Here is a 27,428-nt window from a genome sequence, read left to right as displayed (position 1 = left end):
TCTGTCTAGATTGCTTCCAACAACACGACACATGAATTTGAATTGGTTTTCACGTGTTCTTTTAATGTGCGTTTTTAGACAATCTTTTAAACACAGGTAACTTTGAGATTTCTTAATTTGCGACCGTCCAGAGAAAAGCAATTTTGTAGAATGAAACAAATCGATTTACAGTACAATTTACGAATTCCCTTTCTCAAGGATTGACAATTATTGAAAAACGAATAGGTCATAATGGTTGTATAATTCAATGAAAACTGACGTTGTATCGTCGACTAATAAGTTACTGATTTAACGAAAACAGACCACAGGTGCCAAAACGCAGATGCGAAAGAGGCCAAACAATATAAAAGAAAAACAAAAACAGGTGGCTTTTTTAGTACAGTGGTCGGCAAAAGAGAAAAAATCCAAATATTAACAAACGAGTCACAAATGAACGCAGAGGGCTTAACTTAAGAAAATTGGCAGTAACATTCCCTCCCCTTTAAGGCCTCGTACATTTGTTCAAATACACAGGTATAAACAACATGAGAAAACAAAATCAGCACAAATTTACATTGGTTTTGCAGGAACGATCAAGCATAACTTTTGAATTGGTCTGACAATCAAGGACTGTTTAGTTTGAACGCTAACGCTACGGACAATGCCATTTTTGTCGGGAAACGTTTGAATTACGCGACCCATGAGCCAATTGTTTCGGGGTGTGTTATCTGCGATTAAAACTATGTCCCCCACAGTCAGATTAGGAGATTTTTTGGTCCACCTTTGTTTTTGCTGGAGCAAAGGTAAGTACTCTTTTACCCACCGTGTCCAAAAGACGTCGGCCATGTATTGAACTTGTCTCCAGCGTTTTCGAGAGTAAAGCTCTTTTTTGTTTGTGAATGAGCCTGGAGGAAGGTTTATTTGCTGTTTTAGAAGAAGCAAATGGTTCGGTGTGAGAGCCTCCATGTCATTAGGATCGTCTGACGATTTTGTAAGTGGACGACTGTTAATAATGTTTTCTACTTCACACATGAAGGTAGTCAGCGTTTCATCTGTTAAAGTTTGGCCTTTACAGATAGCTGATAAGATTTTCCTAATGGATCTGATTTGTCTTTCCCACACACCTCCATGATGGGATGCACTTGGAGAGTTAAAGATCCACTTGATGCTTTTCTGTGTTAAAGCATCTTCGATTTGACTGTTGTTCCATGATTTGATGGCTTCTCTCATTTCTCGTTCACCACCAACAAAGTTTGAACCATTGTCAGATCTAATTTCTTCTACTTGCCCTCTTCTTGCGATGAATCGTCGTAGAGCGAGTATAAAAGATGAAGTGTCAAGAGAGTTTGCGATTTCAATGTGTACGGCTCTTATTACAAGGCAAGTAAAAATGACACCGTATCTTTTATGTTCTGTTCTACCCTTTTTAATAATAAATGGGCCAAAATAGTCTACACCAACATAGGTGAATGGAGGTTTGTCTGGTGTCAATCTGTTTTTAGGAAGATCAGCCATTTTTTGTGTGCTGAGTTTTCCGCTTCTTTTGCGGCAATCAACACATTTGGATAAAACCTTGCGGACTGCTGAATTGGCTTTTATAATCCATAGATTTTCGCGCAGGGCAGACAGGACGTGTTCCCTGCCACTGTGACCAAATGTGTCGTGCATTTCTTGAATGATGAGAGGAACTATTTGGGAGCGATTTGGAAGGATAATTTGATGTTTTGCATCGTGTTTGAGAGGTGCAGCTTTGATGCGGCCACCAATTCTTAGTAAATTGTTTTCTAAGAAAGGGTCGAATTTTATTAAGCTACTGCAGTTGTTTAATGGCTTTTGTGCTTTCAGTTGGCTGATTTCGTTGGCAAAGTGTTTTGACTGAACAAAGGTAAAAATAAAGTCTTGTGCCTTTGTGAGCTCATCTGGAGACAAGCAAAGATTGTGTGCTGGGGCATTTTGTTTATTTGCAAGGTTAGTGAGTCTTAAAGTCAGAAATTTATGCTTACAACGGAAAAGCCAAGCAACGATTCTTTTCAGCTTGTACCAAGAAGAATACTTACCCAAAAGATCTTCCAGAAAGTGGGATTCGCTTTGGGTTGCAAAACACGTTTGCTTTGGTTGTTTAATTTCTGGGTCATTGTCCACGACTTCGAGAAATTTTGGTTGCTTAGGCCATTGAGATTGTGGTTTCCATAGAAATTCAGGGCCGTTTTTCCATTGATTGCATTGAAGAAAGTTTGGAATTGAGAGACCCCTTGAAGCATGATCAGCAGGATTACATTTAGTGGGAACGTATCTCCATTGGGAAATTGTTAAAGCATCTTTAATCTGTTGAACTCGATTTGAGACGAAGGTATGAAACGCTTTGTTTGAGTTGTTGAGATAGCGCAAGACAGTTGTGCTGTCGGTCCAAAAAATTGACTCTTTATTGAGATAAGGTACCTTTAACTCTCTTTGTAGTATTTTTTTTCAGAGCTAATTGAGATTGTAGCAGCTGATAACTCCAATCGAGGAATCGTCATTGCCTTCATTGGTGCAAGTCGAGTTTGGTAGTGCGAGTCTTCCAAAAGTTTGATACTAGAGTTAACAGATTTCATGAATTGAGCTTGTTGAACAGATAATTCGGGTTTACAGTTAACAATTGAGTCAACAGCGTCAAAACACATGTCGCACATTGGATGGGTAGAAGTTTTGGTAAAGAAATTTTTAGTTTTACTTTGATCCTGTTTGCTGTTAGGACAATTCACTAGCCAGCCAACGGCCGTTTTGATGGCATAATAGCCACCCTTTGCTTGGATTACTTCTTGTGGTTGGAGAACGTACGGATTGTCATTGCCGATAAGAAGTCCTACCTCTGCGTCAACATCGGGAATCGAGATGTTTGCAAATTCTGGAAAGTGTTTAGTGTCTTCTAGGGTAGGAATATCTGTATTTGAAACAGGAATTTGAAAAGTGGAGTAAAGAGAGCTTAGAGAAATGTATTTGTTTTCGTCAAAATCTGACATTTCGACATTTGTGACCACCTTTACCTTGTTACGTTTGCCAGTGTTGTTTAGCGTGATGGTACAAATATTAGTTTCTTGACAGTCGGCAATTTGTAACCTTTCTATCAAATCATTTGTTATGAAAGATGTTGTACTTCCACTGTCCAAAAACGCTTGCGTAGTGATAGTTTGATTACTTCCTTGCAGGCGAACCTTTACTGGGATTATAGGAAGCAGACTGCGAGAATTTGTTCGTGTGTTGACAAGCCCATTGCGTATTGCTTGTGTAGGTTGATTAATTTTTTGAGTTGTTGTGTCTTTGGGTGTGATATTTGTGGTGATTTGTGTTGCATCTGGGGGATGCAAGAGAGTCGTGTGGCGTTCAGTGCATCCTGGTTTCATGCAAGGGTCTTTCCTTTTACATTGATATGCCCAGTGACCAGCATTTAAACAGCACTTGCAGAGTTTGTTGTCGATTACAAATTTAAGCCTTTGGTCAATATTCATCATTCGAAATTGTTTGCATTGATTGAGAAAATGTTTATCTCTGCACAGATGGCATGTCCTTTCATGGTTCGACGATTTTATTTGCGTTGCAAAGGTTACGCTGCTCCTACGTTTGGATTTGGAATCATCGAATTGTTTTTTAGTAGATTTTAGAATATCGCATGCCAAATTGGTCGTTTCTCTCGTTTTGCGCGAGACGTATCGTGAGAGATCTGAAAGGCTTATTTCTTGATTTCTTTCATGCAAAATTACGTCAACTTCGCGTAACCAGCCAGAATACCAGCCACTTGGCAAGCGTCTTATTATTTTTGTTATGGTATCCATGTTGTCCATTTTCTGCAAGTAATTCATGCCAGACAAAGTACATATGCAGGAAGTAAGTTCCGAAGAGAACTTGATTAGAGAATCCTTGTTAGAATTTTGAAGAGATGGTCCGTTTATGACGGAATCAACACATGCGCGAGCTATTTGAAATTTTTGACCGAAGGTTTGTTGTAGCAAAGCTCTTGCTTTTGTGTAACCTTCATGGGGAAGCATGTATTGACACCCTTTTACCAAAGTGTGCGCAGAGCCTTTGGTGTATTGCAACAGATAAAAAAGTTTACGTTTAGGCTCTGTGAAATTACAATCAATTAACGTATCAAATGCGTCTATAAAACCACAGTATTCAGCAGAATTTCCATCAAAGACTGGGGGTTCTACAGACAACAGTGGGGACGGATTGATAGTAATATTTGGAATTTGTTTCGAGTTTACTGATTGATTATTGTTTATTTGATTTAGTACAGGGGCCTGGGCATACGACGTACTCGGCTCATGTCTCGCAAACGATTTATTTGCTACTGCTTGTGCAGGATTAATTTTGTTTGAAACAACAATAGGTTTGTAGATGTCAGACCTGCTGGTTTCTACGTCACTCAACGTTAAATTGGATAACATAGGAGACACAGCATTATTGTTTACATTAGTTGCTAAATTCGATTGAAATTGTCCGTTTATATCAACATTGTCTTTAGATATTTTATAGCGCTCACCAGCATCTTCTTCTTCCGAAAGTTGGGCAATTGTCTCTTGGAGCTCTGCCTTTAGTTTAGCTTCCTGGACTTGTTGTAGGAATTTTCTTTCTTGTTCTTCGCGTAGCTGACTTTGTTTTAGGACCATTGTTTCAAATTCTGCTCTTGCTTTCGCTTGCTCTTGTTCCAACTCGCAAATCCTTTTTTGTGATTCCAATCGAGCTAATATTACCGCCTTCTTAACTTTAGCGCTCATTGTTGAGGAGCGGCTTTTGCTAGAATCTTTGCTGGCGCTGTCGCTTGGGTGCAGACTGCCATTTGTTGCTTGTTGGAGCCTTTTGGATTGTGATCTTGTTGTCACTTTTGATGTTGGGGGCTCTGGATTTGATGATTCTTCGGCATTTGATTTATCTGCCACGTCTGTCTCCTTTACAGAATTTGATGCCATTTTCTTGACATTCAACTTCGCTCACTGTCAACAACGACGACTTTCTTGATTTGATTTGTCTAAAAACTGAAATGTAACGTCCGCTTTGTCTATTTGATTGCTACGTTACAGTGACGTATTTTGTTTGTCGTTGACCTTCGCTCTATTGAACTGCCTGGTCAGTTTCTTCTGTCTAGATTGCTTCCAACAACACGACACATGAATTTGAATTGGTTTTCACGTGTTCTTTTAATGTGCGTTTTTAGACAATCTTTTAAACACAGGTAACTTTGAGATTTCTTAATTTGCGACCGTCCAGAGAAAAGCAATTTTGTAGAATGAAACAAATCGATTTACAGTACAATTTACGAATTCCCTTTCTCAAGGATTGACAATTATTGAAAAACGAATAGGTCATAATGGTTGTATAATTCAATGAAAACTGACGTTGTATCGTCGACTAATAAGTTACTGATTTAACGAAAACAGACCACAGGTGCCAAAACGCAGATGCGAAAGAGGCCAAACAATATAAAAGAAAAACAAAAACAGGTGGCTTTTTTAGTACAGTGGTCGGCAAAAGAGAAAAAATCCAAATATTAACAAACGAGTCACAAATGAACGCAGAGGGCTTAACTTAAGAAAATTGGCAGTAACAAATACTGTTAGATATTTCTACTGCAAAGGTGTTGTATTTTGAATTGGAGAACTTTAAAACTTACCAAAAGTGCACTGTTAATACCTTGTAATTAACCCCACTTAATTGGCCCTCAATTAAAACAACAGAATAAATAATAATTAAATTCAATTTCATGTTTCATTGCTAGCGCGAACAGCCTAACATGTAGAAAACGATAAAGTAAACACATGAATTTCGCACCAACAAAAGGAAATTCGAGTCCAATGAACAATTGAGTGCAAATCAGTGTATAAGTCACATTATATAGATTAAAAGAGGAGTGGGATGACTATTGACTAGTTGTGATCAGGACTGTGGAGTCAGAGGGATTTTGGCGTGTCCTGAGTCGTTAAAAAAAGGCCGACTCCACCTTGATACAAAACGATAAACAACAGAATGCCATTTTATTTGCAAACTATTTTCAAAAAAGTGTTTCTTGTTCTCTGTATTGCAACTTAAAACTTTACTAAAAAGGAAAAGTGTTTGTTATCGTTAGTTTTTGTGAAAGTCGCTGTTTCAAGTTCAATCACAACTTTATTGAAATTAAATTAAAAAAAAAAAATGACAATAATTAACAAAATCTGGCAACACTGAAGCCGGAGTCGTCCAGTCACAAATCAGGGTGGTATATTTTTCGCCCGACTTCACAGCCTTGATCTCTGTTCTGGTTGTGTTTATACAGAGTATGGCAGAGCGTTGTAAAACATGTAGCGGCATGTTGCTTGTTAGCATGCCCAGTTGCCCACTTATGTACAGTCGTCAATGGGATGACAACACTTCTGGGCATGATAATAGTGAGAAGTGATCAGGACACGATGATCTTAGCTATTGATTTATTTATTGAGTCATTCCAATATAATAATCTTGACGTTGAATGACAGAATCCAGGCAACAAGAGCACCAAATGAAAAACACCGGAAAGACCGACAGTCCCACGACCAGATAGAAATCGCAATGACTTTGATTAGTGTAAAGTAAAAAATCCCGTAGAGATTCCCTATTCCCTACAAATTTCCCAAAATACCTACATATGGCAACATTGCAGTCGTTCTGTACAGGGTTGCCAGGTGATCTTAGAAGATTTTGGACAGGATTAGTTTGATATTCAGACATTTTAAGACAGAATAAAAAAATGTTTTGTTTGTGGTACGTACAGCATTTTATTGATGTCACAAGAATTTGATCATTAGCACAAATAAATATCTGCATTATTAGCTGACCATCCGACACAGCATATGAAATTAAGCTAATTTATTGTCTTTTGTCTAAATTTTAGGCCATCTGGCAACCCTGATTCTGTACACTACTTGCATGACAGAAGCTCTGTAGTCTGTATTTGTTTATGTAGAATTAACAAATGTTTGGTGGCAAAATTTTGGATATGGCCTATAGGTTAAGAACCGCTGCTTTATTTTATTTTTTATTTATTTATTTGCATCAGACTCAAGATGGTCCATATTACACAATCACACATAGCCTAGAAAGTAGAAACAAAGCAGATACTCAACTCCGAAGAGCTGAGTCGTAATGAACCAAATACAAAGATTGATAATAACAGTCCGTTCGCATGAGTTCATAAATCCATTGATTGGAAGACAAGTTACATCGGGTTATAAACTGATATAATCTTTTGCGAATGAGAGCTTGAAAGGTTGTGGTATTGTTATCAACGAATGCAGAGGTGATGCTGCATCGTCTCTGCAGATTAAGCTAGATTAAGCTGCAGATTAAGATTAAGCTGCAGATTAAGCTAAATAGAAACTTTAATAGGCAAGTTTCTTGAGCATTCTTGTCCATGATGATGTACCAGTTAATTTTACATAACTTCTTGTTTCATCTACTTTGTCATGCAAATACCATCAGTAGCCTGGTCAAAAATTGTCACAGGCCTGATTCCGCGGCACCCATGTGCTTTAGTTTGGTAACTCCTGGTATACTGCATATAGAATGCAAGTACAAGGAGACAATTTACGTAATAATTAGTGTTGGCATAAGAAATTGCTTTTAAAAAAGTGGCCATTTTTCCATGCTAGAGACCATGGTTGCCATCAAAAAGCATTGTTTCATGGCAGGTGTTGCCAGAGTTAGGATTAAGGGTGGGGTAAGAATTAAAATTAGGGTTAGGATTTTTTGTCTTCAGCAGCTTCAAACTTTTCCCAAATTAGGGCAAAATTCATTATCTGGCAACACTTGTATGGTAAAAATAGCCACAGCCTACTTTTAAACCTAATATAGCAGATTCTTTCAAAATAAAACATTGGCCTAAATCACATCAAAATAGAAAATTATCACTTTGTGTGACTGAAGACACCCATAAACATACCAGTAGTAGCCTCAACAGTAAAGGTAACCATCTTGGCTGTAAACTGTTTGAACACTTCGGCCAAAATAAGCTATTATTAAAGCCTTTTTTTAAGTTTCAATTGAGAAAATGTATTTGGGCAGCATGCATTCACAATCGTTAAGTTAGACTAAGGCATTGGGCCTACCTGGGAGTCCACACGGATTTCCAAAAACGCTTGAATTTGGGCTAGCTGTCGATACCGCATAAAAATCGTTTTTTTTACTTCCTTATTTATTTACTTTCTTAATTTACTCTGCCTGCAAACTTAAAGATAAAGTTTAAAGATGCAACTATTATCTCTACAATAAAAAGTGTAATGTTATTTTCCAGCACCTTGAAAATGCGTGCTGCAATGCTAATCAAAAATAGCGCCAACGATTTATCAGCTGCTGGCTTCGTGTTTTGAAATCCCCGCGTTGCTCTGTGCTGCTATTTCGCGTTATTAATAATTTAGATACATGACGCTAGAGGACGCTCTCGTTATTCTTGAGTTTTGTTTGCGTAGCCGAGTCACAGTCTCTATATAGAGACTGTGGCCGAGTGGTGAGAGGCACTCGTAAGCTACAACACAAGAAAAGGCGCCAGTTTAACACCACTCAAGAGCATGTGACTGTGTCTTTGGCAGGACACTCAAAAGCATGCCTGAAGGTGGACACGAAAATTTTCTGCCTTGCTTTTCCTTCCCCTTCATCTTAATCTTCAACCAAAGGGCATAAAGCCTGGATACAACTAAAAATAATTTGTAACCATTGAACCAACGTAAAAAGAAATCATTTGTTGGTTGGTTTTCGGCTTAGTTCATATTGATTGTTGCGTTAGTTTACTGTCATTTTTTTTTATAAACTTTCCGCATCTCCATCGCTTTTCCTGTTTTGTTTGCCTATTTTTTCAACAGAACAAACTTGATCAATTCACTGGTCAGTCTCCTCTTCTCTGGCATCTTACTTGGCACCTTGGTTAGCTTTCAGGTCAAGTCAGATTCACTTTTTGAACAGTAGCGGTTATGTAAAAAAAACATTGCAACATAACCAGGGATTAAGTTTGAATTCAAACGGAAAGTTTTAGTTTTACTTTGAAACTTAAGAAATTTTACTCAGCCATGTCATAACTAAGACAACCACATCTTTACCAGAATACTTTAAATTTTAAATTTTGTTTCAAATACTCCTCCACAGAGAGTAGTTGAGGTAACAATTTGGGCCCAGTGTGAATGAGAGGCTCGAATCCTCCAAACAAGAGACCTCTAAAAAAAAACAGTAGGACACCAAAAATATGTAGGCCTAACGTTTTCTTTGTTTTCGGTCTCCTGGAAAAATTCTAGGCACAAAAATGAGAATAAACTTGGGTATAAAACACCAAAGCTGCTGGCTATAGGAATATTTAAGAAATTGTCTCTGTAGAGTTTCAAAGAATAATTTCTACTCCACAACTCTGGTGTAAATTAATGCTGCATCTATTGCAACAATTGCAGCCTAGCCTACTAATGCACAATTGCGACACTACCAAATATGTTTCTCGGACAGTAAACAAATAGCTTATATTTAGGAGCAAAATGGTTGGAACGCCTAGTTAATCTAATTATTTTGTTTGTTTGTTTGCTGAACATGAGTTTGGTATCTACATTTCGGGCTCTTTATTTTTTGATTAGCTTATATTTATTTTTATACTAATGATTTGGTAGATTATGGTGAAATGTTTACTTGTATTTAATCAATAATGTAGGCTACAAATACAAAAATACTTCTGATCAAAGCAAATGATGAAGCAGACTTACAGTTACATAAGTTTACATTGACGTGCTATAGTGCGCAGTCATTGTTGCACCATAAACCAGCGTCATATTTTGAAAAAATGAAATACAGCCTACGTAGAAGTAGAAACCAGTAGGTAATTTCCCGTATGGTAATATAGTAGGCTACAGGTAATTTCGAAAGAACGAGAAATATATAAGTTCGATTTTAAAGACCCGAGTTTTATTTGTAGACTACGAACAAGCTGGTAAGCAGAGGCCTCTTTTTCTACATATTTTTCAGTTGCTTGCAAAAGCATTTTTTACTTGAAGACTTGTCAGCTAGTCACAAGAAACTCTTCAAGAAAAATCAACATGAATTTAACGCCTGGTGAACAGTAAGTAATAGTCTGTGTGGTGGCATATTGGATGTTGTAGACTACCATGTATAGTAGCGTTAACAGGGGGGTCCAGGGGTTGGATCCGGGTCCTAAATAATTTCAGGGGCCAGGAACCTATTAAAGGGGCTCGGAAGCACGAAGAAACCACTTTGTAGTCTTTGGATACAGTTTGAATACACTTTGTATTCTTTGGATACAGTTCGTTTTTCTAATAAATCTCCTGGTTTAGGGCCCAAGAATCTCGTTAGCACAGGGTCTAAAATATCCTCTGAACGATTCTGACCACGTAAGCTTACATTGCATATTGTAAGCTGAATGATTTAAAGAAAATTTTGATTAAGAAATCAAACGTTTTGAGGTGCATTCACCTTTTTTTCACAAATGAGTTTTCCTGAATATCCCACTTCGTTTTAGCCTGGATATTAGTCCTCCGTTTGCTTAAAGGGATTAGATTTAGCCTTCCCATCGTTCAAGGCCATGGGTCATCAACCTTTTTTGCATGCAGGCCACTTTGGAACTAAGGAAAGCTGTGGCGGCCGCACTAATAAAACTTTTGATAGTTTAACTCTTAAGCAGTAAAGGACGCTTTTTGTACCCAGTTTCCAGCGCTACATGTTAACTTAGCTCAGAATACCGCAGCAACAAAAGTAGTAAGCTAATCTAACAACGCTACTGTAACAACACTTCGACTCCTGTCCAGGCCCGGATTTAGGGGGGGGCAGAGGGGGCAGGTGCCCCGGGCCTCCCGACTTTTGAAGGGCCCCCCGACGTGGAAAAAATGTGATTTTGTGTTATTTTTTCTTCCTTTCAGCCTTTGAAGTTTCTGCAAAATGCTGTGCAGTGCTGGATTGATGCTACTGTAGACGCAGAGGTGGTTTTCGCAAAAAATTTTTTTTGCAGGGGGGCCCCCCGATCTAAAAGTGCCCCGGGCCCCCCATCAGCTAAATCCGGCCCTGCTCCTGTCTATTGTTTTGCGCACTGATAGCGAGGCGAAAGATTTCATCAGAATTTTTTAATACCAAGCAAAAGCAGGGTTGTCTCTTCTGCTTCACATTTTTTAAACAGAGCAATTTTTTTGTATTTTGCATCCCAACGAAAATAGCCTACACGACAGCTGGATAAATTAAAGAATGGAACAAAAAGACCGTTTTTTAACAAAACAAACAAGTTTAAAGCATAAAGATTTATTTATATGGCTTATTGCAACACTCAGTGAGCCGACTCCTGTTGGCCTTATAATCCAATGTTTATTCCTTTTCATTGACCTCATTTCGTGACGTTTTCCCCGAAATCATGTTTACATAAATTTAATCGATCCCGAGGGCAACATAGTGAAAGAAACCAGGAGCTGGGACACAAAAGCTTGTCGTAAACACCGAAAAAGCGTTTCTACCGTAACTGATGAAACACAATAGTGGTGAAACCACAGCAATGTTTAAATGACATTTACAAACGTAAAACAAGGAACCCCATGATCATAGACACGTAAACGCCCATCTAGAAGTACATTCAAATTGGTGGTTTTAGGTTATCCTACTTCCACGTTGTAGCCTACGTTGATGCCTTCTGCAAGCCCCAGTTAGTGACTCCTGTGCAAGACGAACGCTTTATGTTTGACCACGGCTATCAAATCAAAGCAAGATGTCCGTAGGCTGGTGTGGTGTACTTGCAAGATGCACAGTAGCCTACAGCCCTATACACCACTATTGTAGCCTAGCAGGATACACACGTATATAGGCTACAGCAGTGCTTTTCAGCCAGTGAGATGGCACCCATTTGTGCGGATAAAAAAGAATTGTAATGCGGATGACAAACGTGACTCAGAAGAAGCGAATGAAAATAGCCCATGGTTTTTACTTTTCGTTATTTGCAATAATTTAAATATGCGTATTGTAATTGGCAATAGTCTTGTGTCTTTGATTTCCTCATACCAATCAATTCAGTCTTTTCATGTGGTTGACTTTCTTATCTTTAGCGATACGTTTTGAATGATGTTTAATATCATTCAAAACGTATGGCTATCTCCTTGCTGCAAGTAGCCTACCATGCACATGAAAAAATACAGATTTTTATTTTTCAGATTGTTGCGAATGTACGCTTTGCAACGAATGGGTGAGTTGTTTTTATTTGCGGCTGTGCGTGTTAGGCCCAGCTTTTTCACGAAATACCTTGTTTGCACTAATCGAACTTTTGTTGTCAGCTTGCGCTAATATGCAAATATTAGTGGACGATTACAACAGAAATTCAAACACATAAAACCAGTTAAACATAGCATGGTTCAATGTTGTTATTACAAACAAGGAACGCTGAAGTCGATAAATATTTTTTTTAGCTATCTGTTACGCCGTCAAAAGTATGCTAACGTTTGCCTGGTATGCTCAGGGCTCGGGTGATTTAAAAAAAAAAAAAATCATTAATTTTCAAAGGCATCATGGCATGTTTCGAACTCCAATCTGTTTGTAGATTTCGTTTCGTCACGTTTTAAAATTACTTTAAATTAAGTGTCACAAGATGCTGATATCGAAAGGCGTGAGTAAGAACCAAACTGAGCTGGTGTTTATTGCCTTTTGTCTAAATTGACCGCATCAAAAAAAAATTACAGAATTAATTAAAGAATTAGCTGGTCCTTGCATTGCAAGAAAAATTAGTTCAAAATTGAATCTGATTTTAGGTGTCCAGATCTGAATTCAACACTAGTCAGACGCCTGGTTGTATTGTGCGCAGTTCGCACTGCCTGGTTTTCTTTCCTTGTCTTTTATTCCATAGTTTTTACACAACTTCAGTCTTGACTCTTGACAGAGACAAAAAATGTTTTAGTATTTGTGACTTCTTGCTTTTATTCTGTTTTACTCAAACGCACGATGTGAACCAAACGTTTTTTTTCCCTCTATTTGAACAGTGTCGTAAAGGCAAGCACGAGACTAATTTAGTTTCTCGCGCGAGCTGTAGTGATTGAAGCCAAACATCACAGTATGACTATATGTTTAATCAAGTTTTATACTTTGAATTTTCATTAAACTGTCCAGCATAAGAAGTTCCTCTGATATCGAAGATCTAACACATTACAAGTAGTTTGTAGGCTACTGTAGCGGCTAGTTTCCTTTGCTCCCTTTTTTGTTTTGTTGGTGCTCTCTACCGCCTTCCGCAAGGCACGCCTGACGCCTTGTAGATTTCGATAAATCTAGTTTTTTGGTTTTTGTCTGCCATGGAAAGAGTACTGTAAGTAAATGTGTGTTTTAATCTTTTAATATTGTTTTTATGTTTCAGCACTGGAACATTGTTAAATTTAAATGATGTAGAAACCCTGTCTACAGAGACTATGGCGCACCAATAGAGAGATCTAATTGTATGGTTTGCAGCGAAAATCACATGTTAGCTGACTGCAAAACATTCCAGCATATGCCCCAAAGATCAAAATGGAAGTTGGTGTTGGACCATCGGTTGTGCTTCAACTGTCTAGGAGACCACTTCGTTCGCCGTTGCCAAAGCAATAGCAAGTGTGGGATTTGTCCAGAGAAACATCACTCCCTGCTTCATAACGGAAGATCTCATGGGAGAGAAGGAGAGCAAGGCCCCTTGCATGGTGGAAATGAAGGACATCCAAGGGTGTCCACAAACATGATTATTGAAGGTGATACTGAAGACGTAGCGGTCACTTGTGCAAGTAGAATTGTGTGCTCCCGAGGGGATGGTATGGTGAAGTTAAAGGTTGTTCCTGTCACAGTGTATGGAAGTGATAGCCAGCATTGTATTAACACATATGCGTTTTTGGATGAAGGGTCTAATACCACATTGTGCTCCACTAGTTTAATGGATCGGCTGCAAATGAAAGGACAAAGTGTGAAGTACTCTCTTTCTACTGTAAGTGGCACTTGTGTAGAGCAAGGATACAGGCTTTCCTTTTTGGTTAAAGGTATCAATGAGAGCACTGTGGTGCCCTTGAAAAATGTACTTGTTGTTGCGAACCTACCAGAGTTGCGTGACAGCATCCCTACAATGAGGGACACGGAAGGACGCGCATACTTGAACGATGTTAGATTCCCAGAGCTTGTGGGTGAGAAGGTGGAAATCTTGATTGGTGCAGATGTGCAAGTTGCCCACCGTTCACTGCAGCGCAGAGAAAGTCCGCTTGGAGGTCCTGTAGCATTGAAGACTGAACTTGGATGGACTCTGGTAGGCCCGATTAATGACCAAGTTCCTAACAGTAGCTTGGCACATGCTAACTTCATTCATAAAGATAGTTCTTTTCTCCATGCTCAGATGGAACGTATGTATAACCACGACTCCAATGATGGCCCTGACGTTGATGATTCTTCTCTCTTTGTCAATGACAAAAAGGCTGTTTTGCTAATGGAGACGTCAGTGAAAATTAGTGAAAACGACCGGCCTTCTTTTCCCAATCTGGTGTCTTCTGTGGCAAGCAAATATCCTGAGTTGAAAAAACAGTATCGCATAAATGCATTAACCCAACAGTCTGATAGTCAGAGTTCTAAACTTGCTCAGCTATTGCACCACTTTTCATCATACCTTCGCCTTAAAAGGGCTGTGGCTTGGATGCGGCGCTTCAAGGAATTCTTGAAATTTAAGGTCAAGGGAAGTGCGGTTGATGAACCCAGTAAAGCAAGCTTGACCGCACTGGAGCTAAACGAGGCAGCAGACGATAAAGTGAGGCTTGTGCAAAAGCAGACCTTTGCAAGGGAGATAGCGCAATTGCCTGATCATGAGACCCTTAATGCTTCCTCAAGTCATACACATACGGTGAACCTTAAGTTCTCCCCACTACGAAAGCTTTGTCCCATCCTTTTCGGCGGTATTTTACGGGTTGGGGGTCGTCTGCAGAGATCACCTTTTTGCTTGGAGATAAGACACCCCGTTATCTTGCCTAGTGATCATCATGTCACAGGCCCCATTGTAGATTTCTTCCATCGCAAAGAAGGACACTGCAGCACATTACACACACTCAGCACCACTCGCGAAAAATTTTGGATTGTAAAAGGCCACTCCACGGTAAAAACGTTTTCAAGGAAATGCTTAAAATGTCGCAGCATTGGCGCCTCTGGTGGCCAACAGCTAATAGCACCCCTTCCTGGGTTCCGCGTAGCTCCCGGAAATGCGGCATTTTCGTGCACTGGGGTAGATTACATGGGGCCTATTATCGTCAAACGTGGTCGAAGCATGGTTAAGCGTTACATCTGTGTTTTCTCCTCTCTGGCCACTAGAGCCATTTACTTAGAAATCTCTCATTCTCTTGAAACTGCTTCCTTTCTTCAAGCCTTGCAAAGGTTTACCTGTCGCCGTGGTACTCCAAATCAGATTGTCAGTGACAATGGCAACAACTTTGTTGGCGACGACCGCTTGCTCAAAGAAGGTCTGAAGAAGATGAATGCAAACCTAATTGCCAACAAGCTGAGTTGCCGTGGGATCGAATGGAAGTTTAACACTCCAGCCTCGAGCCATCAAGGTGGCATATGGGAGAGAAGGATAAGATCGGTTCGTAAAATCCTAAGGGCATTAACTGATGAAAAGGCTTTAGATGATGAAGAACTTCTGACGTTTGTTACCGAAGTGGAGCGAATTCTAAACGGGCGGCCCTTGACACCAGTGAGTTCCGACTGGGACGCCGAACGCGCTTTTGCTTGGGAAGATAGACAATTCTCTACCACCAGACGAATTTCTGGTTGGAGGCCGTGGAGTAATTAAGAGACTATTGTACAACGGATTGTTGTTTTTCATTGCTGTTTCCCATTAGGCCTATGTGTGTGCATGCGTTTTTATTGTATTCCAAACTTTTGTGTCGTTGGCCTGTTTTGATCTTGTGTGTCTTCTATCACACAGTCGTAGCGCTAGAGCCTGTCTCGTCATCTTACATTAATGTTTTTTTTTTTCTTGTAACCTTTTTTTGGATGTTGGCCACACTTCTGTGCGTGTACTTTAACTTTAATATAACCATTTGATGGCATGGTTACATTGGGGCGGGTGTAGCGGCTAGTTTCCTTTGCTCCCTTTTTTGTTTTGTTGGTGCTCTCTACCGCCTTCCGCAAGGCACGCCTGACGCCTTGTAGATTTCGATAAATCTAGTTTTTTGGTTTTTGTCTGCCATGGAAAGAGTACTGTAAGTAAATGTGTGTTTTAATCTTTTAATATTGTTTTTATGTTTCAGCACTGGAACATTGTTAAGTTTAAATCAGTTTTTGATCACCTGCTGAAAGACACAATTAATTTGTCATAAACGCCATTGTTGGCTATTGTTCTCTGATTCCTGTTTGGTGTTACCTGGTGATTTGGTATTTGCTTAGGTTTGAACCTTTTGTTTTTCATCTTTGTTTGTGTACTTTCTTTCCTTTATGCCTCTCGGCCATGTACGACCTGGGTGACCAAGTTTTTGCCTTTGTTGCACATATTTGCTAGCTCCCATTCATAAACTGCATTTTTATACAAGTTTGCTAGTGCTCATTTCAAATAGTCTCTGTAGACAGGGTTTCTACAGCTACTTCATTTAACTGACATTGTTATAATGTTTTATATAGCTCAAGGTGTTCAGACTACGAGCAATGGCGGGGCCAGGATTCGGGAGTTAGGTCCAGATGAAGGCAATGAAAGAGGTGAGCCGTTCATCAACATAAAAACATACCAGTATTGAATTATTTACATCAAAATTAGCTACTAGTTCATTAAAAACCTTAACAGCCTGTTTCACTTCAGTAGGATCATCAGAAGAAACTTATTCAGATAGAATATATTCAAATAATTAATTAATATAACATAAACTCATATAAATTTATATTAAACAATAAATACTATTAGTACTACAAAAACTGCTCAAAGTACCAACAGAAAGTACCAACTATATTTGATTAAATTCATGTTAATATAAATTCCAATAGATTCAAATTCTATAAGTCTGTTCTGATGATCCTATTGAGGTGAAACAGGCTGTTAAGGTTTTTAGTGAACTAGTAGCTAATTTTGATGTAATTCACTCTGCTTGGCTTTTTGCTTGGCATTGAGCACTTTTTGCAGTAGGCTATTAATAGCATTTATTGTTTGTCTAATCATTTAATCATGTGCATCAGACAGAAAAACGGCAGAAACCATTACACAACAGCAATCGCACAAGAGCTCAAACAAAAACAATATTACCTATGTCAATAAACATACGTACATAGTACTGGTCATCAGCCAGTCATGCCACTTCTGGCAGATCGCCCATACATAATATTTTTCACATCATTCTGTGTTTGGCTGTTCTCATCCAGGCGATGCCAACCTTTTCTATACAACTAGTATAGTGAGTAAAAACGTTGAATAGTGATAACAATCAGTTGAGATGATATTGCTTATGTAAAAAGGAGTGAAAATTACTTTGTTTCTTTTTGAAAACAAAGGAACACTGATAACCCAAACGTTTAAATAAGTAAGCCTAAAAAGCATAGCCATCAAAGAAGATGGTATATGCTGTTCATATACGTTTTTTAATTTTATGTAATAATAATATTATGGTTTCATTTATTGTCGCTCTACAACTGGAAAGGTCTTTTAGCGACAAGGCTCATGTTTGATTTTGCATCAGATTTAGGATTCCATCGCACTATTACCCAGCAACTTACCCTTGCTGCGTTATGTAAGTAAGAACACAACCGGTACCGCTTTTAAAGTCTTCAATTTTGACTTGACCTGGAATCGATCGCAGCTCTCCCAGCACTAGAGCCAAAGGCGATCACAGCCCGACCACTGAACTGGTCGATGGTCCCATGTGATTCGGCAGAAGCCTTTCCTTGACATTGATGTAAAATGCAGCCAGCTTTAGGCGTAGAACAAGTTGCCAACGAAAAGTGTCTTTTCAAATTGAAATTTATTAATTTTGAAAAATACAACCTAACCCGATAGCTCATCCTCAATCTAGCTCATCTACAACCTAACCCGTCCGCCCGGATAGCTCAGTTGGTTAGCGCGTGACTTCTGGAACGAAGAAGCTTCAAGATCAAGCGGGGCTGGTTCGACTCTCGGGGTGTGCGCTTGAGCAACGCATGTTAAGGACTGCTCTCCATTCAGCGGCATCTAATGGATGGAATAATTCCCTGGCAATAAGACTTCAACAATCGGAAACTTCACTCTGTCAATCTCGGCGACCGGGCCTGCGTCAGTGATTCAAAGCCTCTACAAGTATGCGAAACTGCCAGGATTAAGCTCTCCAAGAAGCTTTCCCAGTCCGAGGATAAAGATTCAATCAATCAATCAAACCAACACACGGCATTTAACATAATATAATAAACTGAAAATAAACCATAAAATACAAGCGTCCGTAATTCATAGTTTACTAACATAATAGCCTACATAATACAGGCTATTATGTTAAATGCAGTGTGGTTGCTAGGTTGTATTTGTTGATGGTTTAAGAAATTTACATCTTTACCAAAAATGAATGAAAATTATTGTTGTTTTACAGACCAACGGCAAACAGAAGTCGAAGATTCCAGCATTGAAAAGTTGCTTCACCAAGAAGGTTTGCCAGTTTTCGTATGGGTGGCTAACTGGCTATGCTTAATTGCTTACAAAAGACTAAAGTTAGGATACAGATGCAACAAACAAACGAGTGGCCAATAAAAACACAATACTGTTTAATTTCTGTGTAGGTTAGTTTGTGTTTTGATTGAGAAGATTTCTAAAAACTACTCAAGTACTCAATCACTTTTTGTTGCAACGGAAAAGTGACCTAAAAAGTAAGCAATTACGACGTGGGCTACACAATAAACAACCAATGATATACAAGCAACTAAATGTCAAAATAAAGGGAGCAGCTGATTCGAAGACTAATATGTCACTTCACTGTTTCAAATTGTCCATTGTATCGCATCTGTGGTCACAATGTACTGTATGTTGTCGCGATGGGCGTAAATTAACAATACGATTATTATTATTACATGTGCTATATTTTACTAAACCCTGTTACACAACTTATTCATCACCGCTATATGTGCTGTTTAGAATCAATCTCATCTTACATGGATGAAGGAAAATATGAAGAAGCATACGGATTAGTGAAGAAACAATACAAGCAAGGGCCAAACGCTCATTTTTTTAAAGTTCTCATAAGTTACTACGTTGTGCTCATGCAAACGAATCGTCCAGAAAAAGCTTTCAAAATTGAGAAGGAAATGATTTCCATTCTTCAAGATACAATGGAAGTTTCTCCAAAGGATGCTTACGTTTATGCAGAAAAACAGCACAGTGACTCCAAGTTCTTTGAAGCAATTTTATTTTTCCACATTGCTCAGGAACTCTGCAAAGCTGAAACGGATCCAGCTGAAATAATCAATTCCTTACAACACTGTGCTCTTGGAACAAAGTTATCAGTCGCAAAATTGATGAAGAAACGCGACATTTCGAAGTTGCTGGTAAAAAAGCACATCATCCCGGAAATGAAAAAGATCTGCTCTCAAATCAGAGGAGTCCATAATGCCGACAAGAAGCAAAGCTGCATCATCGAAGCTGTCTGCATGCAACATCTCGAAGATGCCCAGCAAGAGATTGGAGATTTGGAAGGACGAGAAACAACACTGAAAGAATCTATCGCTTTAATGGATGACGTTTTGGGGACCTCTGCTGAAAAGTACCACTTGTACAGTGACACATACAACAATCTCGGACAAGTTTACCTCGATAAGAATAAACCTCGAGATGCCTTACGTGTGGTTACCACAGCGTTGGAGAAGCGAAAGAAAGCAGAAGATTACAATACAGTTCTAGAAAAACAACTTGCATTGGAGAAGTCTGAAAATGTCGTAAAACTAACCCAGCGTCTTGCAGAAACCGAATGAAAAAAGATTTACATTAAACTTTAAAACAATTTGCAAGTAAAGTGCGAAAAGAAAACTCAGATGCTACAACATGTTGTGTTTATGCAGTTTTGTATTTTGCATGTTAAACTTCATATTTTCCAAAGCAGATTGCGGTCTGCGCAGCATCCACGTCACCCGCATCCCGTTTTGCCACAACCGACTGGAAGGGTCACGAAAATTCTTTGGTGAACACAATCAATAACGTTGATTAGCATCATTTTTTTCGTGGCTGAAATACGTGACTTAAAGTTTAAAGACAAGTTTATTTTTATTTTTATGATGATTAACTTAGCCTACAAACGTGAAGTCATTTTTTTATCCCGGCAGGATCTTTTATAATTTAGTATGGAAGCCTATTTTTTTTACGTTATAGCCTACTGCTTCTTGTTCTCAAATTACTCACAAACTCTCGATGAGATTATGATTTGAGAACTGGGATCCTGGTTTCCAGAATTCCCGAGATTTAGTGGTTTTTCAATGTCTCGTTTCCTGGTTTTCTCAAGTAAAAATTCCCGTTTTTTTAAAGCAAAAAGCCAGGTTAAGAACAACCAAATCCAGCTGGTTCACAGCGATTAAAAAGGTGAAGCCTTTCTGATGGAAGACTTCAAGTAGCCTATACATATTATTGGGCATTCCACAGAACCACACTTACAATCCGGCACAGTGTTTAATGATGTAAGCCAGCTCCAAGCCATGATAAAGAAAGAGATGAGATTACATAGCTACCAGATAAAGACAAAGCAAACTGGATCAGCTTTTTAATGCTTTATTGAGCATCCCACTATAACTTCAATGGAGGCAGAAAGAGCTTTTTCTGCAACAGGGTTGTTTACCATGAAACTGCGATCACGGCTAAGTGACAATTTTATCAATGTTCTGTGTTTTTGATGTAATCATTACATGAAAAACTAGCTTTGATGCATTTTTCGTTTTGTTGATGTGATATACTGTATGTAGGCAACAGTAGCCCTACACGTTGTTGATTTATTGTTATCAGTAGGCTACCGGTAAAACCTTAGGCGGCGGTGTAGCCCAGTTTCCACTTTATATTTACTGTGTAAGCTGTTTCTGGTCTTTAGGCTACATAATCCGCTGTTAAATTAAAGACAGAACACAAATTGAACGAAACTGCATTTATTTTTCCCCACCACCTTGATGCTGATCTCCAAAAAGGATAGCTTCTATGTTTTTACCCGACCAAAAGTTGAAAGTCAGTCTCCGATATGAAAACGGACGTTCTAAAGAGATAGCCAACTCAGAATACTGTTTTTATTTTCCCGGTATTACGGAATTGGGTTGAATTTTTCCAAGTTTTCTAGAATTTTTTCAAAACCAGAAAATCGGAAACTCCAGATGATAGAATAAAGCGGATGCCAGATTTGGAATCAGCACTCCCTAAATTAGCTGTATGAGCTTGTTTTTGGACGGCCCCAGGAGCATCTTAGGGGCCCGTAAGCTTTGTAAGGGCCCCGGGAACTTGAAAAAATCACTTAGTATTTTTTGGATATAGTGCATTTTTTTTATTAGGGTCTTGATTTTTGGCCAGAGGTGCATATTGGTACCGGGTTGAAAATAGCCTCTCAACGGCTTTGAGTGTAATGACTGTCCACAACTGTGTTTGATTTATATTTGTTTGGCTCATCTACTTATTAATATTTGCAACCGCATTTAAATGAGTCGACTGTTCACCAGGCGTTCAGACGAAGGGAATAAATATCATGTTTTGAGTTGCGTTTAATGTTCGGATGGAATAAGTTGGCAGAAAGCAACAGATTATTACTTTGGCTAATTGTTGGATCAGTTTGCTATAAAACACTTTGCCTTCAGATTGCTGTGCCTATTAGACCTTCTAGCAAACATCTGTTTGTACGAGAATAATGTTTTACCTCTTTCCAATTATATGAATTAAACATTGTTTTCTAAAGCAAACATCACGTTTCGCAAAATAAATTAAACGCATGCAGCGATACGTTATCACAATGCCTACTTTGCAAACAAAATTGTTGACCAGGTGTAAAGTTATTTAATCTTTAACTAAACCATCAAATGCAAATGTGAAACGCTTTGGTAATCGCCTATGGAAGTTAAGAGCGAAAAAAATGCATTGTTTCTTTGCTAGGTTTTTTCTCATCGGTTATATCGAAAGCGACCAAAATAGAAAATTTGTTTGCCTAAAAGAAACCTATTACACTTCCGGAATAGGTTTCTTTGTGCACCAAGTCCGGGTGCTTGAGCAACTGAGCTATAGGAACGGAGAACTGAGTTACCAGGGGAGCGAAGAGTGTATTTTTTGTCTGTACTATTTAGGGTATGTCAGCCCTTAGCTAATTAGAAATAAAAAGTTTGAGCTTAAACATAGAACTTTTTCAAAAGAAAACGTATGTGGTTTTATTTGAAAGTAAACTTTGTTTTCATCACTAGCCGTGTTTGTATTGCGAAAGCAAAAAGAGGAACTGAAATTGTTCTCGACCTGAGTGAGTTCCTCTTTCTACAATTACATCCAACAAAGCCAATAGCTATGTTCAATGTTTGCCCAAGAATATGAGTACCTTCAATACTTGACACGCAATTCAGATTTACAATGGTAATGTAGTCAGCCAGGCTTTATTGCTGAATGTAATTTGATAAATTTTAGTATTTTTTAAACAGGTTTTGTTTTTAGTTATTCCAAGTTAAAAGACGATTTGGCAGTCACAAGCTTATTGGCAGTTTGAACCGTTCATGTTTGTTTTAAATTTAAAGACAGAAAACTCGACTGTTTTAAGGCAGATCTGAAGGTTGACTTTACGTTGAAAACAATCTTCAACACTTCCACGTTTCATTATGGAGATAAACCTTGATGGCAATAAGTAAGTTAAAATAATGCAATTTTATTTTTTCATACTGGCGCAAACATGTAGGCTACAGAACGGCAAAGTAAACACACGAATTTGACACCAACAAAAGAGAAAGATGGCAAAACCCAAAGGTTTAAAGTATACATCGCTAAAAACAGTGTTAACATTATCTTAAAAATTGCACAGCCTCCAAACCTACCGTAGAAGCGAGATAGAAACAATTAAAACTTTGAAAGTGCATACTGGTTCATCTATTAAAGCTGCTTTTCAATCGAATTCAAAATTGATCAAGAGTTTTATAACATGACGATGACAACAAGTCGACGGTGCGTGTTACTAGCTAGTGATCGCCACACCTATTTTCAGGGGAGAGGTGGCAAGGCGGGCATTTGATAAAAGGTTGACATATTTGCCAAGCGTTCTTTTATTTGAAGAAACCTTGAGAGAGAATAGCCAATGTCAAGTGTTGGTGTGCAACTGACATAAAACTTGATAATATTACACAAAGTTTGTCCCTGGTAGCTTACAGTAGTCCATGGTTATCTTTGGCTGTTTTCGGCTCTTTCAACTTACAGCGTACCTAGCTACATTGTCTGACACAGTAGCTTTTTCATTAGAGCATTTATAGATGATAAACCACAAAATGATGAAAAGAGCAATTAGTGCGATAATTTTATAAAAAAAAATGGTGGCATTGCATCACTGTGAAGGTATAAGTTAGTTTAAGTTGAATGACAAATAAGATTTTTTAACCACCAGAATGTTATTCGAGTTAGGCTAATTTGTAGATTATTATTATTATACAAAAGCTTGTAGCTAATGTTTACTATTTATCTTTTTTCAGCTTGCTGAGAATGCTTGCCCTTCATCGGATAGGTAGGCTATGTTTATGTTATACTGTATAAAGCAAATTAAATTTCTTTTTGTAGCCTTAGCTTTATTTGCTTTTTCTGGGGCCTTTGGGGTTTGGTCCACCTTTCACCACCACAAGGCTTTTGTTCAGGCTTACTAGGGTTAGTTGCACCCTATGTGGTCTACCAAAACAACAGATAGTGAATGTTAACAATTTTGTCAATCATACACAGATGAAAACCTAACAATTTCGAAGTATTTTACATTAAATTATTATCTATTTAGTGATGGAATAATAGTAGGCTATAATATCGAAAGTTATTGGGGCTTGATTAAAATGTAAAAATTCTATTTTTAGTAAAGTGGCCCTCCTAACACAAGCCTATCAACAAAATGCCTCAATGCTAAATTCTAGTTGTTGTGGTCTAAACTCTTGAGACTAGAATTGGGCATTTTACTTTAAATTTCTTTTTCTTCTATGCGTTTAGACGAGACAACATTTGCAATTTATAACTGTACAGTTAGCAGTTTATAGATATACCAGTGGCGTAACGGTACCATTATTTTGGGTGTTTACTTATTTCGGCAAACTTTAGTCTGCTGTACTTGTATTTATAAATTCCTGGGTGTGCTTCAACTCAGTCACCTCCGCTGTTTGTTGTTTGTACTTTTGTTTTGTTTTTTAATACAAGTAGACCATATGCTTAGTTTTCTAAAAAAGTGTAGATCCAAAAAACATGGTCACGCTACGCCACTGGTAGACACCTACAAAAGCAAACACATTGTAGAAATTTAATTTCTTCAGCTCAATTGGTGGGAGATAATGATGATGATAACCAGGCTCGGATCAGAGAAGTCCACTCAGATGAGGAGCAAGAGCCAAGTATGTGTGGGATTACACTTTGTCTTGTTTCGAACTAAGATTGAAGGTTTCACCTGCTTATCTGTGAAACAACGGTCTGACCTGCATCAAAAATGAATCTAAAGGAACATGGTTGCAAGTATATTCACTGTATTAGAACCGTAGGCTTAGCAATAGAGTTTACTTATTAATTCTCACAATTTCCAATTTGTTTGTATAGTTATCCTCATTTTACGTTAGCGCAAAATGTTTTCCGTATTTTTTCATCGCATTTAAAGAAAGATGAACTACCGAAGTCTTCTGCTACCTTGACCAACAGCTAGGTCTACTTCTCAAACTGTAGTATAAGTGTACTTTTTCATAAACCTAGAAATAATATTATTTGAAACAAGGCATTTATTTCTTATAATGCACAGGCAGACGTCAATCTGAATCACAGCATTCCAACATCGAACAATTGTTGAACCAATCTGGTAAGAGTTAATAACAACTACCCTATTAGAAAGTCACTAAGTAATAACAATCACTTTATCTTGCGTCCGCTGTGACAACTACAGCATTACAGATGGTAGGCTATCACATTAGACAACTGAAAGTGGCGAAAGGCTACACAGTTATCGAGCAATTTGCTCCTCATTTTGGCATGACTCACCCAGACAGCAAAATCCGTCATTTTTACATTGATTCAACGTCTGCAGATGTTAAATTAATGTAAAAAAGACAGATTTTGCAGCTTGGGCAGTGTCTTGCAAAGACATAGCTATGTGGTTTCAAGCGGGGTCGAACCGACGTCCCTTCAAGCATCGTACAACAGAGTTGCTCTCCCCCTCAACTACACTGCCGACTTGCCAGTGGTGTCACTTTCATAGGTTGAATGTCTACTCTAAATTAGCGTATCGGTAACTTTAGACGTAGCGAGAAATCAAGGATTCACTTCTAGTTGGATTGATTTATTGCGGTCATATAACTTTCATTTTCAGGTGACTTTAAAATAAATTATGCAAAGTTGCTAACTTACGCAATTAAAAAGTTTAAAAAAAAATTGAGATAGCTTTTTAAAATAAAGCCAAAGTTATTGTTGCACAGCAAAACAATCAAACTGTATTTGTATTTCAGCATTGATATCATCGTATATGGATGAAGGGAAACATGAAGAGGCTTATGGGCTGGTTAAAAAGCAATACAAGCAAGGAGCAAACACATATTTTCTGCGAGTTTTGATTAATTATTACGTTGTTTTGATGCAAACAAACCGTCCAGAAAAAGCTTTCAAAATTGAAAAGGAAATTGTTTCTATCCTTCAAAACACTATTGACTGCAGCCCCAGCGATGCTCAAGTTTACGCCGTGAAACTGTATGAGAAGTCCAAGTATTTCGAAACAATTCTGTTCAGTCACATAGCCCAAGAGTTCTGCAGGACCGAGACAGATGCTGCCGAGAAGATCAACACGTTGCAAAGAGTTTCATTGTTCACAAAGTTGGCTGTTCAGAAATTGATAGAACAAAGAAAAATTTCTAAATTGTTGGTCAAAAAGCATATTATTCCTGAAATGAAAAAGAGCAGCCTTTACATAAGCAACACTGTAAATGTTGACCGCAAGAAGAGCTGTATCGTACAGGCTGTATGTATGCATCACCTGGAAACCACTCAACTGGTTATTGGAGACTCGAGCGGCAGAGAAGCCACTGAGACAGAAAGTGTCGCAATGATGGAAAGCGTTCTTGGAAAAGATGTTGAAAAGTATCACGTTTACAGCGATACTTTGAACAACCTTGGCCAAACATATTTATCACAAGATCGCCCCCAAGATGCTTTGCGAGTCCTCACAAAAGCTGTAAATGCCAAAAAGAAAGCAGAGGATTATGACAATCCTGCGGAGAAACTAAAAGATCTTCAAACGTGTGAGAACAGCCTGAGGACTGTTCAAAGGCGCTTGAATATAACTACTTTCTAAGGCTATAAATTTCATGACTTTTCTTCTGCCTGTGTACATAAGTCACGTCCAACCTTGAACTTCTGTTTGATTATTATCTTTATTTAGACTAAAGCTATGCTAACCAGAATTATAAATAAAAAATTTACTTCAACATTGCTTCCGCATTTCTTCATTCATTTTTGTGTAAAGCTAACAATTTTTAAGTTCTTCAGACGTTGGCTTTATAGCGCTGATTCTAACTTTGTACAAAGCAATGCAGGCTAAATAGACCTTTATTAGCTGATCGTAAAGGTTCGATAAAAAGCATTTCCGATAGTCCACAAATTAAAACGTCATTTCTAATGCGTTGAAAATTCAAGCAAAAATTCTACATTTGTTCTCTGTTGCATTATAGTATTATTCTAACAAAGATTATGGAACCATTGCAAGGTCCGGAAAAGTAGATATCTTAGGCATGTACTTCTAACCAAGGCTAAGAAATCTTTATCTTGTGAATCCACTGTATAAGTACTTCAGTATTAGGCCTACATATAGGCTACGTATGCATGTTTTGTGATCGCACTTATTCTTTTTTGTAGTGACATTGCAAACTGACCTAAGCATTTTGCATAAAAAAGTGTAAATTGATACGTCGTTGATTCCTGTTATTATGATTGTCATAAGACCAACAGGGCTGCATAGAGTTAGAAGCGCAGGCGTTATAATATTGACTTGACAAACCCCAACAACCTACCATAGTGAATAAGCCTACTGTTTATCTATAGCAGTGGTTCAACCTTTTGGTCTTGGCAGACCACTCTTGATGCCCTCGAAGCAGTCGCGAACCCCTAAAAAAAGTTATCTGAAAGTTTAGATATCGCATCTCCCAACGTTAACAAATGTTTTATAGGCTGAGTTTCGAATGCAGTTGGAGGAATTTACTGAACTCGCTACGCACTTATGACCATGGATGGCATTGACGAAGTTATGTTATGAGCTATATGTTGGCACACAGGATTAAAAATCAGAAATCTATACCTTGATTTAATGTTTTTCTATAAC

The 27,428-nt window shown here is 38.3% G+C and overlaps 2 protein-coding genes across 2 annotated transcripts; one reads left to right on the top strand and one right to left on the bottom strand.

Annotated features, from left to right (window-relative positions):
- Positions 1 to 549: 549 nt before the first annotated feature.
- LOC145778460 (uncharacterized) lies at positions 550 to 2,114 on the bottom strand. Its single transcript, XM_082589938.1, has 2 exons — positions 2,037 to 2,114; positions 550 to 1,854 (listed from the first exon to the last, which is right to left on the bottom strand). The coding sequence occupies exons 1-2, from the start codon at positions 2,112 to 2,114 to the stop codon at positions 550 to 552; spliced, it is 1,383 nt and encodes a 460-aa protein (XP_082446064.1).
- Positions 2,115 to 9,917: 7,803 nt separating this feature from the next.
- Positions 9,918 to 27,016, top strand: LOC145778459 (uncharacterized). Its single transcript, XM_082589936.1, has 11 exons — positions 9,918 to 10,057; positions 12,141 to 12,172; positions 16,588 to 16,662; positions 18,507 to 18,563; positions 19,046 to 19,877; positions 22,321 to 22,373; positions 22,697 to 22,748; positions 23,581 to 23,612; positions 24,394 to 24,471; positions 24,867 to 24,923; positions 25,567 to 27,016. Exons 1-11 carry the CDS (start codon positions 10,035 to 10,037, stop codon positions 26,403 to 26,405), a joined length of 2,130 nt encoding a protein of 709 aa, XP_082446062.1. The 5' UTR covers positions 9,918 to 10,034; the 3' UTR covers positions 26,406 to 27,016.
- The last annotated feature ends 412 nt before the right edge of the window (positions 27,017 to 27,428 follow it).

The sequence above is a fragment of the Aplidium turbinatum genome, chromosome 10, assembly GCF_918807975.1.
Source record: "Aplidium turbinatum chromosome 10, kaAplTurb1.1, whole genome shotgun sequence".
Lineage (NCBI taxonomy): Eukaryota > Metazoa > Chordata > Ascidiacea > Aplousobranchia > Polyclinidae > Aplidium > Aplidium turbinatum.
Note: the sequence above shows the minus strand (reverse complement) of the source record. Positions and strands in the feature narration are given on the sequence as shown.